The 16,935-nt window shown below is 39.3% G+C and overlaps 1 protein-coding gene across 1 annotated transcript in view; it reads left to right on the top strand.

Annotated features, from left to right (window-relative positions):
* Positions 1 to 16,935, top strand: part of ATP13A5 (ATPase 13A5) — a 107,070-nt gene that overhangs the window by 82,400 nt on the left and 7,735 nt on the right. Inside the window, exons 24-26 of the mRNA XM_058661297.1 lie at positions 3,055 to 3,151; positions 5,908 to 5,980; positions 14,827 to 15,001. Of these exons, the coding sequence (XP_058517280.1) occupies positions 3,055 to 3,151; positions 5,908 to 5,980; positions 14,827 to 15,001 (345 nt within the window). The remainder of the gene's footprint in view (positions 1 to 3,054; positions 3,152 to 5,907; positions 5,981 to 14,826; positions 15,002 to 16,935) is intronic.

Consider the following 16,935-nt stretch of genomic DNA (forward strand, 5'->3'; position numbering starts at 1 on the left):
TATCATGCCATGATATAGCAGAATGTTAAAACTTGTAACTGTTATTAAAGGACTATATTATGGTGATAATATGGGAGAAATCGATGGGAGGAAGAAACAGAGAGGGAGGAAAGGAAGAGGGAGAGGAAATCCTGTTTCTATAAAATTGTATCATGGAAAATAAGAATAACAAAAAGTTTATGGAAAATGGGAAAAAGACACATAGGTCCGTAGTTTTTCCATTGTTGTTTTTTTTTTTAAAGAGGGAGAGACAGGCATTTTATGTTCATGGGTTCACTCTGCAAGTTTCTGTAACATACAGGGCTAGGCCAGCTCAAAAAAGCTTGATGCCAAGAACTTTAGATAATCTCCCGCCTGGGTAACAGGAACCCAAGCACTTGGACCATGATCAGCTGCTTCCATAACCTATTAGCAGGAAGCTGGGTTGAAAGCATGACATCTTGAATCATGTACTTTGCCAGGGGACAGGGTCTCAAGTGGCAATCTAAGCCTCTACACTACAAGCCCACTCTCAAGGTTGCATTTGTGTCCTCGGAAGTTTGACTCACTGGTTTCCACTACTCAAATCCTTTGGTGCAGGGTCTGTGTCTTACTCATTTCTGCATCAAGCATGTGCCTAGCTTCTTGATGTATATATAAGAGTGATCAATGAATGTTTGCTGAACATGTAAGTCAACTCATGAGTCACTTATAAGTTCTAAAGAATTAAGAAAAAGCAGGGAGTTAAGAGGCTGATGCAAACACTCCTGATTTTTATTTGGAATTTATGTGTGTGTGGTTTCTTTAAGTCTGGATGTCTTAATTTTCCTGGAAATGTACACAATTACAAAAAACAAGGTAAAAATCACAATTTTTGTTAAACTCAGGAAGAGTAATCCAGGCCTTCACACACTTACCCTTACTAGTAGTCCTAACTACCAGCAGCACCTTAGTCTGTTGGAGAAGATGGAGAACATCTACCCAAATTGTCCTGATTCCTCTTCTACCCAAACCTGCAATATTTGTCCATTTTATTTCTTTTACTTACTTGAAAGGCAAGGTTATATAGAAAGGACGATGTGTAAATATAGATAGAATTCTTCTGGCCACTAGTTCATTCCCCAAATGGCCTCAATTTCTGGAGCTGGGCCAGGTCAAAGCCAAGGTTTTCCAAATGCATGTAGGGACCCAAGGATTTGGACCATCTTCTGCTGCTTCACAGGTGTGTTAACAAGAAGCTGGACCCGAAGTAGGGAGGACTTGAAACAGCACTCATATGGGGTGGTGATAGCAGCGATTTTACCCTCTAAAATATAATGGCTTTTTAAATCTTCTGGTTGTATGCAATAAAATTTCTATTACTATACAATAAAATGTCTGAGTCTGGTTAGCTCTTGAATGTCTATCAACTTTCAACACTGTTTAAATTATTAGGGGGCCCAGCTCAATGGCTTGATTCATTAATTCTCCCCCTTCAAATGCCAACATTGCATATTGGTGCCAGTTCATGTTCTTGCTGCTTCACTTCCCATCCAGTTTCCTGCTTATGGCCTAGGAAGGAAGAACAGGATGACCCCAAAGCCTTGGAAACCTCATCCATGTCTTACACCCAGGAGAAGCTTCTGGTTCCTGGCTTTGGATTGAATCAGCTCAGTTCCAGACTTTGCAGTCACTTGGGAGAGTGAACCAGTAGATGGAAGATTCTCTCTCTCTCTCCCCTCCCATGTATGTGTGTGTGTGTTTGTGTGTGTCCTACTCTCTGTAAATCTGCTTTTTCAAAATTGAAAATAAATAACTAAATCTTAAAAAAAACCCATTGAACTGTAGGGATTAAGCTTCTGATCTGTGAGTGCCCATTCATCTTGGCCTTGGAAGAGAGGTTAATAATTTGACTTTCAGGTTTTCCTTTCCATGCCTTGGTTGTGTCAGCAGTCATTAAATAAAGTGGTTAGGGCCCGGCGGCGTGGCCTAGCGGCTAAAGTCCTCGCCTTGAAAGCCCCGGGATCCCATATGGGCGCCAGTTCTAATCCCGGCAGCTCCACTTCCCATCCAGCTCCCTGCTTGTGGCCTGGGAAAGCAGTCGAGGACGTGAGGACGGCCCAAAGCTTTGGGACCCTGCATCCGCGTGGGAGACCCAGAAGAGGTTCCTGGTCCCGGCATCGGATCGGCGCAGCACCGGCCCGTTGCAGCTCACTTGGGGAGTGAACCATTGGATGGAAGATCTTCCTCTCTGTCTCTCCTCCTCTCTGTATATCCGGCTTTCCAATAACAATAAAATCTTTAAAAAAAAAATAAAAAATAAAGTGGGTAATGGAGAACCAGAACAAGGAAGGCGTGGGTCACCTGGCATATAAATTTTCTTCTGCCTGGAAGGATGGTTTTCCAAGCTCCCCAAACCCCTCATCATGTGCTCCTGCCTCACAGTGGCCTCTTTTGCTCAGAGTAATCCCTACCCAACACAGCTTCAGATAAAGAAATCACAGCTCAAGTGGAATTTTTAACAGGGGACAATATCTACTTGTTAAGGTACTCAGATCATTACCTTGGGTTATTCCTGGGCTGTTGAAGCCACCAAATCTATTTCATTTCAAATGTTAGAGTCACATAGACATCCCTGGAAAAGTGAGGAGATCCATTAGTTTTATGTCTCTAAGGTCCTCTAGGAAGTGAGTTGTTACAGTGCAATGATTGCAATCAAGTCAGTACTTGACATTTATAATGTTGTACTGTGTCCATAATGGATAAGTAATCTTCTTACTTCACTGACAGCTTGTTGAGAGGAAGGCGCATGTCCGGTTTAGTTCATGTTTGCCATGGCTCTTAGCATAATGCTGGCACTCAGAAACCAGAAACTAAAAAGTGAATCCATGAGTTTGATAATGTGTGAAAGAGAAAGAGAGTGGATGAATGAATAGATGAGTGGTTAAACAAGTGAGAAGCTGAATCAGTGATTCAGTTAATGTACATCAGTTGCCTTTAGGGAATAATTATATTTATATTGAAGTCCTTGTGAAATATAAAAGACTGGGAGCTGTGTATGACACATAGTCAATTATTAACCTTATTTTTCAACAGAGAAGGCCGAGCTGCTTTGGTTTCATCCTTTGGGGTATTTAAATACTTGACCATGTACGGAATAATTCAATTCATTGGTACATCATTGCTCTATTGGGTAAGAAGCAAAAGCCTATGTTCCCAGTCGTGATATTTACATCTCTAGTTTATTTGGGGGTGTGGCTCCTAGATTTACCATTATATAAATAAATGGCATTTCTCAAAATAGCTATCTGTAGACTTAAGGCCCTGGTTTAATGATGAATGAAATATGAAGTTACATATGTAGGTGTGGGCCTGGCACCATAGTCTGGTGGCTAAAGTCCTCTTCTTGCACATGCTGAGATCTCATATGGCCGCCGGTTCTAATCCTGACAGCTTTGCTTCCCATCCAGCTCCCTGCTTGTGACCTGGGAAAGCAGTCGAGGATGATCCAAAACCTTGGGATCCTGCACCCATGTGGGAGACCTGGAAGAGGCTCTGGGCTCGTGGCTTCAGATTGGTTCAGCTCCAGCCATTGTGGAAACTTGGGGAGTGAATCAGCGGATGGAAAATCTTCCTCTCTGTCTCTCCTCTCTATATATCTGACTTTTCAGTAAAAATAAATAAATCTTTTAAAAAAACTAAATAAGTAGATGTAGATCCTTTATTCTAGGATGTTGATTTTCTCCCAATAACGTAAGACACTTGTCCTCTCCAAGTCCCTGTTTCTTCACTTGTAGTATCACGAGCACTTCAGAGAAGTCTAAATATAACTGGTGGGAAATGGATCAGTCTCCAAGGGTGGAATACTTTTGGCGAAAGACTGAGAAGAGATAAAATGGAGAAGTTTTATTTGGCTTTTAAAGACTGGAGTGCTAAAAGCCTCCTATATTAAGTTGTTTGTTTCTGAATCTACCCAGAATGTATACAGTTAGATAAGTCATTAGTAAAGGATTAGCAATTTTCTAAAAATAAAAGCAAGCACTCTTTAAATTAAACAGCAATAAGATTTTAACAATTAATCTGCTGCTTGAAATAATTATGTATAGGTTGAAAGTAATCTCCATTATTCCAAAATCATAGCCTGCTCTACAGTGGAATTACTCAGCAGGCCCAAAGCACTTCAGCAAAAGAGCTGCTTGACTTTTACCCTGTGATATTTGAGTCACCTGGTGGGTTGCTGCTTACAAAGTTCACACACACAGAGGGCTACAATGCAGTCAAGTAAGGAGAAGCAGGGGCCAAGCAGGATATCAGAAAATCTGGATTCACATTTTGCCTTTATCCAGAAAACAAATTAGATCTTACCTTTGATCAAAATGTGCTCCTGGAAAAGTTATCTGGTCAATTATTTTCAAATCCTCCAAAGATTCACTCAAAGAGCATGCTGGTCCTAGAGTGCAAAGAAAACTAAGGCTGCTTCTAGTAAATTCTCCTTGCTCCATCTCTTCCAGGACTCAGGGGAAAGAAAGGAAAAGAATATGAGAAAGGTAAAACAGAAAGATGAAGAATTGGAAATGAAGAGTTCACAGAATTGATTCAAGCCTTTTGAAAACACCAAAACAAAACTTGAATTCAAGGGTTTCCACAGATGGAATTAGAATCATAATCCACTGTGGAGTCATTCACTCTGATGGTGTAGATCAAAACAAGCGTGGCCCAATAGCAACATGAATATGTTTTGTACACATAAATCTGGTCTATGATGTGTTCAGAACAAAGTTATACTTCAGTGCTCGATCAACACTTAAGAAGCAAACATCCAGACCTGATTGCTAAAGGTAGCATAAGACAAGTTTCAAGAGAATAATGCTTTGACTTTTATAATGAAATGCTTCTGCTTCTTGACTGTGAACTTAAAAGAAGTTTTATGTCTATGGAAACCTTAGAAAGGCAAGGATACCGGACTGAAGGCTGCAGTGCACATACATGGGAAAGTCCTTTGTTCACTTTGTGGAAATGAATAAACTGCAGGAGAAGTAGGAGCATGCTTCAAAAATTTAAGCAAAGCAGAACTGAAAGACAAGTTTATTTGGTGTGAATCTCCCCACCCCATTTGATGCACACATTGAAGTCCATGCAAAATATCTGCATAATGTTTACAGAAAATCTGCGTTATAAAAACCAGATGCATGGATTTCAAAATATTTCTGCAGCACGTATTAAATGATTCATTTCATTTATTTGGAAGGTAAAGTTAAGGGGAGAGAGAGAGAGACAGAGAAAGAGAGAGAGAGAGAGGATCTTCTGTCTACTTCCTCACTCCTTAAAAGGCCTCAATGGCCAAAGCTTGGTCAGTTCGAAGCCAGAAGCCAGAAGATTTTTCTGGGTCTCCCACAAGGGTGCTGGAGGCAATGACTTTCACCATCCATTTTTGCTTTCTCAGGCACATTAGTAGAGAGCTGGATTGGAGGAACAGCCAGAACTTGAGCTGATACTTGCATGGTATGCCAGTGGCTATGCCCCTGGCTATAGTGTTGGTTCCTTAAGTTTGTATTTTAATTCCATTTCTTTGTCAACCTTTTGAAGAACAGTTGCATGTTACAATCTCAATTCTTGAGTAAGGATGGAAAGTAATACCTGCTGAGGGAATTAAGATTTTGATTTCTAATTTTATGTATCTTAAGATTCTCCAAGGAATTTTTTAGGCTTTGATATCTTATTTTGAGAATCGCCCAGGCTGAGACTACCACTGCCAAATTTAATGCATGAAAAGGAGGTAGTTTAATAAAGACTGACATTTGTTACTAGTACGGCATTAAATGAATCAATATGAGAAGTATTCTATGCTTCTCTGTTCAGTAAGATGCTGATGATTTTTGCTAAGTTGCCTTCTAACTACTTGAAAAACAGTGACGGGATTGATAATGTTTACTTTTTTTTCTTTTTCAGCAACTGCAACTCTTTGGAAATTACCAGTATCTCATGCAAGATGTAGCCATTACTTTGATGGTCTGCTTAACAAGTAAGCCCTTTAGCAGAGTATGTTATTTGTATTTATTTATGGACTTCTAGATGTATGCAAATAGCTTCACTGAGAAAGAGCCACCTTTATCACCTGTGATAAAATCTCATAACATTTTGAAAGTAATAATGAGGGTGAGTAGACACCTGAAATTTTCCAACTCGACTTTTAAAAATCCCTGGGTGATTATTATTCCTTAGCCTCAAGATATGGTCAGTGCACTCTGAATTTTTTGCAAGTTTGTATCTTGCACATAGAAAAACGAATGAGAAATCTTCTAGCTATATATTTTTGAAACTCAAAGATCACTTTTCGTTATTCAGCTATGCTTCACGTTGACATGAAACCAGATTTTTGCCAGGTTTTTGACATGTGAAAACAAATGCTAGCATTTTATTCTGGGAGAATTCTCACAGAAGTGAGGTGTGGCTTACAGTAGCTATTGTTCATTTCCTCCCTGTGAGGTGACACTGATAAAGCATTTCCTATCAAGGAGCTCAGGGCTTGGCACTAACTCTTAATAAGTGAGAAAGGCAATGGCCTCAAAAACAAGCAAAGAAAAAGAATGGCATTGTCATCTCTCTTTCCTTTTTCAACAGTAGAATTGTAATGAAAAATAACAGGTAAAGCATCAGGCAATGCTTGATTTTAATAACCTTGAGAATTTCATGTAGTGTCTTAAAGAATGAAATAAATATATGAATCATTTATTACATCAACCCAGTGACAAAATTTACCAGATACAGAGATATAATATCAATTTTGATTCTTAGGGTTGAAATGTATATTCATAGCCTATTAAAGATTACCTGTCTATGTGCTTTAATAATAATAGACTAGAAAATTTTGAATCAATGGTATTGCTTCTACAGTGTTGGATATCTGTAAGCAATTTGCATCATTAACTTGTGAATGATGCAACAACAAAACAGAAAGAAATACTAGGGGGTTCTAAAACTACACAACTGGTCTAAGAGCAGTATCCTGGAGAGGGTTATCATATACCTCTTCCACCATTCCAGAACTCTCTGACCTTAAGAAAATGAGCTACCAATAATTAAAAATCATTTCCTCATATATAATGCTCTTTTAGGGTAGTAAAGAGCAGATAGAATGCTTGTAATGTGAGCAGCACAGTACAATGCTTTCATTTCAACATGAGGGATCTCACTCTGCCCCTCTCTCCCTTTTCTTCTCTTGACAAGACTAGCTAGGTTGATAAGCACTTGAAAGGAAATATTATCAGAAATCCATAAGCATGCATGATAGTTCTATTCCTGTCAGAACTGCTTTGTACCTGTGAGCAGGTTTTAAATTTTTGCGTTCTTAATTCCACATACCAGTTATGGATTTGACCTCAGGTGGTGAGGCTATTTAACTCTTTCCCATAGGTTTAGCCTGTTTACTGTCATGCCAAGTGGTCACCTTGAGAAACTCAGCATCTTCTTCCCTAGTGGCTTCAGCGGGAGTGTTGGGATGACTCATGCCAGTGCCATTATTGCCATTAGGAGAAAAAAGCCTCAGATGTATGGTTGATCAAGCATAATGTTCTCTCAGAGTGACAGCACTTTATCCAATTACTATTACGACTAGTTCCATAATGGGATTGAAGTCAGGGGAAAATAGTGAAGATGGGAGAAGCAGAATTGAGTATTTATTGTTTGTTTTTCACCCTCTGCCTTCCAACACTATTGTTATTCCATCTCTGCCAGCTCAGATATTCTAGGGGCAGATTATTTTCTGATCAATTCCAGGTATTAAAATGACCTCATCTTTAGATATTAAAAGTCTAAGCATTATAAACTACCATTTCATCTTTTCAAGCAATTCAAAGCTTTTCTCCTCCCTGGATCAAGATTGACCTACGGTTCAGAACAAGCCAAGGGAGAGAGGAGAAAAAGCCATCAGACTGTACTTCCCTTGTGTAACCTACTTTCCATACTTGCTTTCGTGAATGAGAGAACTAAGAGCAAAGGAGTTTGTAATTATGTGGAAGTCTGTAGTTCTTCCCTGTCAGATATTATCTAATGAACATCTACATTCAGGAAATTTGCATGATTTTTATCAGTGAGTTCTTTAGAGCTCCCCTGTGGATTGTTCTATAATAAACCTCTCTCAAAATGAATGGCCCCTCTCCCTGTTTTTCTCTCTGACTCCTCTCTCTCTTTCTCGCTCTGTCTTCTCTCTTTCTCTCTCTCCTTCCCTCCCTCCCTCTCTCCTTCCTTCCCCACAATGTCCCTCGGGATTTTTTTTCTGAAGCAGATTTCCCATGAAGATATCTCAGGTCGGGTTCAGTTCTACACCTTCCACATCTGACCTGCCAAAATACAGATGTGTAGCTTGCTCTCACTGCTGCTCACCCTTTTCCTTCTGCTGGTCCAGCAGATGAGGGATGAGCAATGTCAATGTCTCATCTCAAAATCATTTTGAGTCTCTCTTAGGGTGGTTTCCATTACTTTTCCTCGCTAGTTTGTAGTTATGCCAAGCAGACAACAACAGTTCGTGCTGTTGCTAACAGTTCTTGAACAGAGTCCCTTGGTTAATTTGATGTGCTTCATTTACAGTCTTCACATAGGTAACAGGCAAAGTTGGGGCATGGTTATAGTGGAAGGGTCAGTGTGGATCTGTTTTACTAGATACAGTACTAGAGACAATCATCTCTCTTTACACTGGTCTGACATTTACCATCCACTGTGCTCGAACATGAGGCCCCATACAGTTCCTCCGGGGGCTGGGAAAAGCCTCAATCCTCTTTCTCTGTGTTCTACTCTACTCTGTGTTCAATATACAAGTGCTTAGGGGCATTAAAAAGGTTAATCACTCAGGAGTTAATAGGGGGAATTCATGAATTTAAACAAATAACATGCAGGTGACTGACAGGAGAGAGTAAATTCTAAGGCAATTCAGAGACATGACTGAATGGTTTTTGATATCTGAGGTCAAGGAAGAGGTAGCAGCACAGAAAGGACAAAGATAATGATTGAATCATGGAAGATGTGAAATCTGCATCAAAATAGCAAAGATGGACAGATTTCAATATCCCTTACTAAAGGAGGAGCATTTCAAATAGAGAGGAGCAACATGGGCAGTAGAGAGAGCTGATAAATGTGGAGTCTGAGGTCTTCAATTTGACCACACAGTAGGCTATGTGAAGCAGCAGGAGCCACGATTAGAGAACATGAGTGAGGCCACATCACCAAGAATCTTGACTGCCAGTCTGAGAACCATGGCCATTCCTCTGTATCCTTAGGTGTTGTCAACAATTGGATGATCAATGGATTTTTTGTCTTGGCAAAGCTCCTAACATTTCTAAGTTCTCAGGTTAGGGCTTAAGCCCTTAAGACTTAACCTTGAGTTAGTACTAGAAAAAGATAATAGCATCACATATTTAAGTTATTCACATATATAGCTAATTTGCATATATGTATATAATCTTGTCTTGTTCTCACAAGATGTTAAAAACAGAAAGGCAGCTGACGAGACAAGACATATTAAATCAAAGAAAAAATCAAGGAGAAAATAAGATGGAATCATGAGGATGCTAATTAGGAAAATGAATGTATTGAAGTCTATTTCAGCCCTAATCTGTGTAACTGTCTATTGAAGAGAGTTTATTCCAGTCACATCTGTGTCCTCTTCAACAAAGTACACTTGAATCAGAACAAGAAAAATCGAGAAAGGAGGCATTCAAGAACATTATTTTGGGGTCAGGTATTTGGTGAAGTAGTTCACACCAGTGTCCCACATTGGAGTCTACGGTTTGATTCTAGGCTCTGACTCCTGAATGTGAAATCTTAATAATGCATCCCTGGAGAGACAGTGATAGTTCAAGTAATTTGATCACTGCCATTCATTTTGGGGACTGGGTTGAGTACCTGGCTGTGCTTCAACTTGATACAAACCCAGACAGTGAAAGGATTTGTAAATGAACCAGTCAATGAGAATACTCTCTACCTATTACTCTTTCTGTGTCTTCATCTGCATCTTTAAAGATAACCAATCAAAGAAGTCAAAAAGAATGTAATTCTACAAAAAAAGCTGAGAGCAGAAGCTCTGGAGCACCTGGGCCCAAAGAAGGCCGAGACATCAAGGACCAAAAATGAAAACCACACTTATTTCCAAGCTGTCATCTTGTCTCTTTCTACTTATTGATTGCAGCTGACAATTTCTGTTCACTCAACTTATAAATTACCTCAAAGATGATATTAATACTGAATTTCCAGAGCCTTTTTTCTTGTTTGCACACCTCAAGTGTTCAGTCTCTCACTGTCCTACTTCCAATGCTTTGTAGAGAAAATTTACTGACTTGACTTAGGTAAGATGTTCACATCTGGGTCAATCAGCCCTGTGAGGTCATGGTATTCAGCTCCTTTTAGATAAAACACTCTAGCACATGCAAGATATGGGTACCAAGGAAGAGGTATGGAGGAAATGTACACACTATATAAATACAGAAATCCCATCAGGACGTCTAGCTTTGCCGAGTCTTAACCCTGTTGCATAATCAGATGGAAAATATGGATCTTTTTACTTTAGAAGTTCCAGCACACATACTAAATACTTTGTGTGCATATTACATGTGTTCACGAGATTTCTGAAATTCAACTTACGTGCTTCACAAATATTCATACTAAAAAAATTGACCAATATTTAAGAATGCAAATTAATGAAACCACTGTAGAAAGCAGTCTGGAGAGTTAAAAAAAAAAACAAGCTAGAAAAGGAAGTTTTATATCATCCTGCAATTCCATTCTCGAGTATACACTCAGAAGACATGGCCACACTGTATTAAACAGACATCTGCATCACCATATTTATAGCAAAATTGTTCACAATAGATAAGACATGAAATCAACCAGGGTGTCCATCATCAGATGAACAGAAAAAGAAAATGTTGTGTAAGTAGAATGTAACATTATCCAGCTATACAAAGTAATGAAATTTTACCATTTGCAGCAAAATGGATGCAACTGGAGGACACCATCTTAAACAAAATAAGCTGAACACAGAAGCACAAATAGCACATAGTATCCTCTATATATGCAAGACAAATAACATGTGCTAACCCCTATATGTGGGAGCTTAAATTCCCCTATATGTGGGAGAAAAACCCTTTATTAAAAAGGAAAGAAACACCGGTGTGTATCAGTAATTCTGCAAATACACTTTTGTCAAACTTGGTTTTATGTCTCTATCAAACCAATGGTTAAGAATACTATTCTACTATAGTTTCAATGATCTGTTATTACTTTAAAATTTACTCTATGTGGGTGAAATGGTCATTTTTCCATTTAATTATTGCTTATACCTGTTTCCTTCATTCCTGTTGAACTAGAATATTGTTACTTTGTGATTGTTCAATTATTTATTTGGTAGCACATTCAGACTTTGACTACAATGTTAAGTAAAAGTTTTTTATCTCAAAAATAAAGAAATAAAAGAGGGAAGGAAGAAAGGAAGGGAGGGAGGGAGGAAGAAGAACAGAAAGAAGAGGGAGTAGCAGTGTATTCTTAGAGTTATAACTATGAACTATATTGTATTAATACCACATTGACATGAAAAATAAAGTTTTAGATAGTCAAAAACCAAAAGTGACCGCTACTTAGGAGAAATATAACTGCATGACATCCAAAGAGGTCAAAAAGTTTAAAAATATAACTTGAGAATAGGATTCGAAACCCCCATGTCCCGCCACATAGCAGACCCTGGGCTAAGTTTATTAAATGCCAAAAAGTGAAGTGCCACAAGGCTTCTCCTACGGGAGTTCACGCTGTGATGACTACATGTGTAAATTACCAGATTTAATATGAGACGCCTTGCTCTATAGCAGCACGATTAGTAATGGGCTGTGGGAACCCTGAGGAGGGAATGATTAATTCTACATAGAATACAACACAGTGCAAGTTTGTATTCCTCTGTATGCAATCTGATAGCATACATCATTATCATTTCAAGGGAATCCCAGACAATTCAGAAAAATTATTCTGGCTGCTGATCAAGAAGACTGCTGTCCAAGCTTGTATTTCAGAGTTCCTAATTTTAGTCCTTTAATGTATGAAGTCCCTCTTTTTTCAATATTTCACAAAGAACATGGTCTTTTTTACAAACAGGCCGACTTTGAGTTCACGTCATTGCTCAGTTACTTACTAACTTAGGGTGTTAAAGCAAAGTGCTCTACTTCTTTAAATCTTAGGTTCTTAAATGTCAGATTTACCCAGTTGATACTGTTTTGTTTTTTCAAAGGGTCATGTTTATGAAACACTCAGCATAGCCTTAGGAACTTAGAAAGTGTCCTAAGATGTTAGTCATTAAAAAAAAAAATATATATATATATATATATATATATAATTTCAATAATTTAGAGTGAATTGTGTGAATTTTCTCTGCTAGAAATATTAGGATTCTTTAATATGCCTAAGGTCAAAGTATTCTATATAAGAGTCCTCAGTCAACCAGTCAATGCCACAAAGATGCTGTAGAATTACTCAGCCCCAAAAATCTGTCTTACAACACCAAACCATTATGCACCCCATTCATGGGTCTTCAGACTGGCTATTAGTCAGCCTGTCTAGAATAAATTCAGTAGAGCTTCTCTGCTTTAGCATGACTATCAGTTGATCTTGCCGTAGGCCATGGTGTGATTCAGATCTGCTCCACATTTTTTCCTTCAGGGGTCAGACCAAATAGACAGATCGAGAGTACTTTCTATGGCACTCACAGAGAGCAGAGCCAGAGATCATGCCTGGCCACGGAAGCATGCTTGGAAAGTTCCAACATTAAGGGGTTGCCAAGTGCAAGCCATTGCTCTGAGGCCAATAATTCAATATGCTACAGTTTCTGTGTAAAAGAAAGGCCAAAAACTACAATAAGCCTACCGGAGGGGGAGGATCAAAGTGACGGGAGACAAAGCCTCAAAAGCAGTTATTACACAACTCTCCATTGTGCACAGTTGCCCTGTGAACTCCATGTTCTGGCTTGGCAAGCTGGCATGCAGGAGGAACCTCAGGTACTGTAGACTGGGCCCTTTGAGCTTTCAGAGGGCATGGTCTGTTTGCATTTCATTACCCCTGATCCCCGGCCAGGTTGTGGGCATTTTCTTTGTGTACCCAAATGATGACTGCTGAAAGCAACTCTCTGGAGTTGGACCAAACTTCACAGGTAATAGGCTCCAAGAGACTGTTCATATTTCAGACACCAGCTACACATCTGGGTGGGGGTGAACCTCATCCCACGCCTACATTTCTGACCAGTTGGAGGAAAAACGAGGGGATTTCCATTCCCTATTCAGATGACACCGTTTGCTGCCACAATGGAAAAACTCAAGAGAAGTGCTGCACTTATTACAAATGTTTGCCTACAATCAAAGTAAAATCAGAGGCCTCCAAGCATGGCACTCCTATTGCCCTTCTTCCGTGCAGCTAGGACACGCACTCTGACACAGAGATGGGAGGAAAATGGGCAGAACACAGCTCACCAGGAGAGTTTGATTGAGCATCAGTGTTGGGAGTTTTTATTGGGGTTTTGTTATGTAGCCATGATTGACTGAATCTCTGGCTGTGAGGCTGAGCTGCTTCCAGCTCCCTCCCCTCTCTTGTGGAGGTCAGGCTGACGGGTGGCTCCAGGGGCCCACTTTGTTATTACAAAGATGGTTGTTGGGGCATTGTTATGATATAAACCTTTATGCGTGATTTCATTCTTCCTGAATGTTCCACACTTTCTTTGAGCCCTGCCCTAAAGTGTAAAGCATATTTCATTTTCATCAGGTTATTAGAAAAGGCTGCTTCTGAGAAGGATATATCATTTTTTTGAAAGCATTCCTTCCTTTCAATCTCTACCCATTGCCAATTTTTTTCAATGAAAAAACAATCATAGGATTGAAAAGGCAAAATATATATTAACACTCTTAACTTGAAGCAAGGGTTTTTATGTTCTTTTTTTCTGCATGAATATAATGGGCACCAGCAGTCCCCTTTCATGCCTGCATCCAGGAAGGAACAGAACATTTGTCTAACCTCTATCAGAGTCTGACATGTTCAAGTTGACTGAATAGTGGAGTGAGAATTACTTAAATCACCCAGCATTTGTAGATCTGCCTGGCTGCCTACCTTGTTCTCTCATTCTACTTCCCTGTCATCACTGAAAGGCTGCATTAGTACTACTCTCCTCTTCTTTTGTATACATTACTGGTCCATTTGATTGTGGAGGGCACATTATATGGTTAATGGATTGACTATAGAACTGTTTAAAAGTGTACCTATTTTTATTTTCTTGAAAGAGAGAGGGAGAACTGTACAGCCAGGCAGTGCTGAGCCAAGCTGAAGCCAGGAGCCCAGAACTCCAACAGAATCTACCTCATGGGAAGGTTAGAGAGAAAGAGAAGGAAAGAGAGAGCTAGAGAGATCTTCCATCAGCTGATTTACTCTCCAAATGACTGCAATGGCCAGGGCTAGGATAGATCACAGCAAGGATTGGCATCTAGATCTCCCAGGTGGGTGGCAAGGGCCCAGGCACTTGCACCATTATCTTTAATAACAGGATGGTGAGTCAGATGCTCAATACCCAGGACTCAAACCAGCACTCTGATATGGGTTAACCACATCCCAGATAGTGGCTTAACCCACTATACCACACTACCCTCAAGTATAGATATTTTTATTTTGTTACTTCTCATTTTTGAAGATAAATTCAAACCATAGACTTGATACGCAGCTAGGCAATGTGCTTACAAATGTATAAATCTTCAGTTTACACTCACTGATTCTGATTACTAGTGAAAGTTTCAAAGTAATGTGCATTTTAACCTTTGATTCTCAATGATAACAGACAAATTTACGTTTGTCTTTCAGTGAGTTCCACTCATGCCTACCCAAAGCTGGCTTCGTATCGACCAGCAGGACAGCTCCTCTCTCCCCCATTGCTGCTATCTGTCTTTTTGAATTCCTGTTTCAGCTGCATAGTGCAGGTCTCCATATTTCTCTGTGTGAAGCAACAGCCCTGGTATTGTGAGGTCTACCGATACAGGTGAGTTCACTTACTAGATTTTGCTTCCAGAAGGTGGTATAATGAGTATTCAATGATGTTGTATGCCTTGACTTGCACATATATCCTTAAACTTTGACAAAATATTTTGTCTCCACTGTGCTGAATACAAATGATAGGACAAAGTAAACAGGTAGTGTGAACCATGTGAAGTGAAAGAGAAAAAGATTTATCATGTTTGTTGATGTGCCAATCTACCACCTGATGATTGGATAAATCTAGGTAACATGAAGACCAGAAATCTGTAAACATTTCATGTAGAGTTCTAGAAAGTAGATATTTTTTAGGTTATGTGAGCTAGATTATCTTGTTGCAATGAATCAACTCTGCTGTTGCAATGCAGACTCTGCTACAGATAACATGTCAATAGTGGAATGGCTGTGTTCCCACAAAATGCTACTTATAAAAGGGGGATACGCTAGATGTCCATGAGCTGTAGTTTTCCAGTCCTTGATATGGAGAGTCAAGAGAGATTTGCTTAAATTATTTCAGGTTTTGCAAGTGAGAGTTAAAATTAAACAATTAATGGCATCTTTGTTGTGATGGAAATGGAGCTCAAGACTCAGAATAACTTCTTCTTTTCCCTGGCATTTAAAGTAAGACCCGGATGAGGTGGACTATGGAATAGATTCTCAGTTTTACCTGTTCTCATGAGCTCTCATTTTCCAAAAAAGAAAAAAGCAGGAACAGAACTGTGCCTTTTGAAAACAGCGCAGGTACAAGGGCTACCCTCTCATCCCCCTCCTTCCACTCTCTGATTCTGAGGGTGTTAGGACCTCGGAAATCAGGGAAGCACAGATTGAAAATGATCAGGTGATGTCCGCAGTTGCCACTTGCACCATATATCTACCAATCCGAGGGTTATTTAGGATAGAGAATCTCATTTAGTTTCAAAACCAGATTCACTGCCCGCTTTCTTATTCCGTTCCCCAAATTAGAGTACATGCACTCTCAGTCTAGAGGGCAACATGGTGAAACCAAAGAGGAGGTGGACAGGAAACCAGCTCCTGGAGTCTTGCCTGTATCCCTAAGTAGCTGCTTCACACTAGACCTCAGTTGTCTTTCCTGCAATATAAATGTACTGGACTACTTTCAATTTAAATTAGGTAATTCAAGCCATTTAGTCTATTTGTCTCTCTTTGTGTCATAATGCTTTGTGACTGCTGGTTGTCTCATTAATTTAATTCAGCAGATGTTAACTTCTCATCTACTCTATGTAAAGCATATATATGGAAATCAGGAAGATTGGGATAATAAGAATTAATTAATTCTAGTTGGGAAGGGAATCTTATCTACATAAACCATTACAACACTTATTTAAAAGTTCAAACTGAATAAGAAAGCTGATGAAAACTAACTGATATGTTTGATTTTAGAAAAAAAAAAAGAATTGCAAAGAGACTGAATAGGACTCAAAAAGCCCAGATACTTAAGACATATTTTTCTAAGAAAACATTGTATGGCCTCACTACACTAGATATCAAGTATGTGTTACAAATATGAGCAAAACAAAAAGGCAGAACTAAAAGGTGAAAACTAGAAATGTGTTGATAAATAATCACGAGATAATGAGCTAAACACTGCAAAAGAAAGAACAATGGATGTATACATCTCATTTCCAAGTAAAAATAAATACATTTCAAATCCAGTGATATGTGAATGATGATAGGGAATTTAGTGTCCAAAACAACAAGCATTAAAGCTGTGGCATTTGGGCAATAGAAGTACAGGGAATATGGCAACACTCACAGCATGTAAGGCCAGAGAGGTAAGCTAAGGCAGAGTGTGAAGCTCTTATAGGCCAGCGTGAGCAATTTAAGCTTCATTTACTGGTGAGGAAGAGCCATGGATGTGACATAAGCAGGACAGTGACATGGACAGATTCTCAGTGAAATTCTTGGTTATAGTGGCAGAGA

Source organism: Ochotona princeps, chromosome 3 (genome assembly GCF_030435755.1).
Source record: "Ochotona princeps isolate mOchPri1 chromosome 3, mOchPri1.hap1, whole genome shotgun sequence".
Classification (NCBI taxonomy): Eukaryota; Metazoa; Chordata; class Mammalia; order Lagomorpha; family Ochotonidae; genus Ochotona; species Ochotona princeps.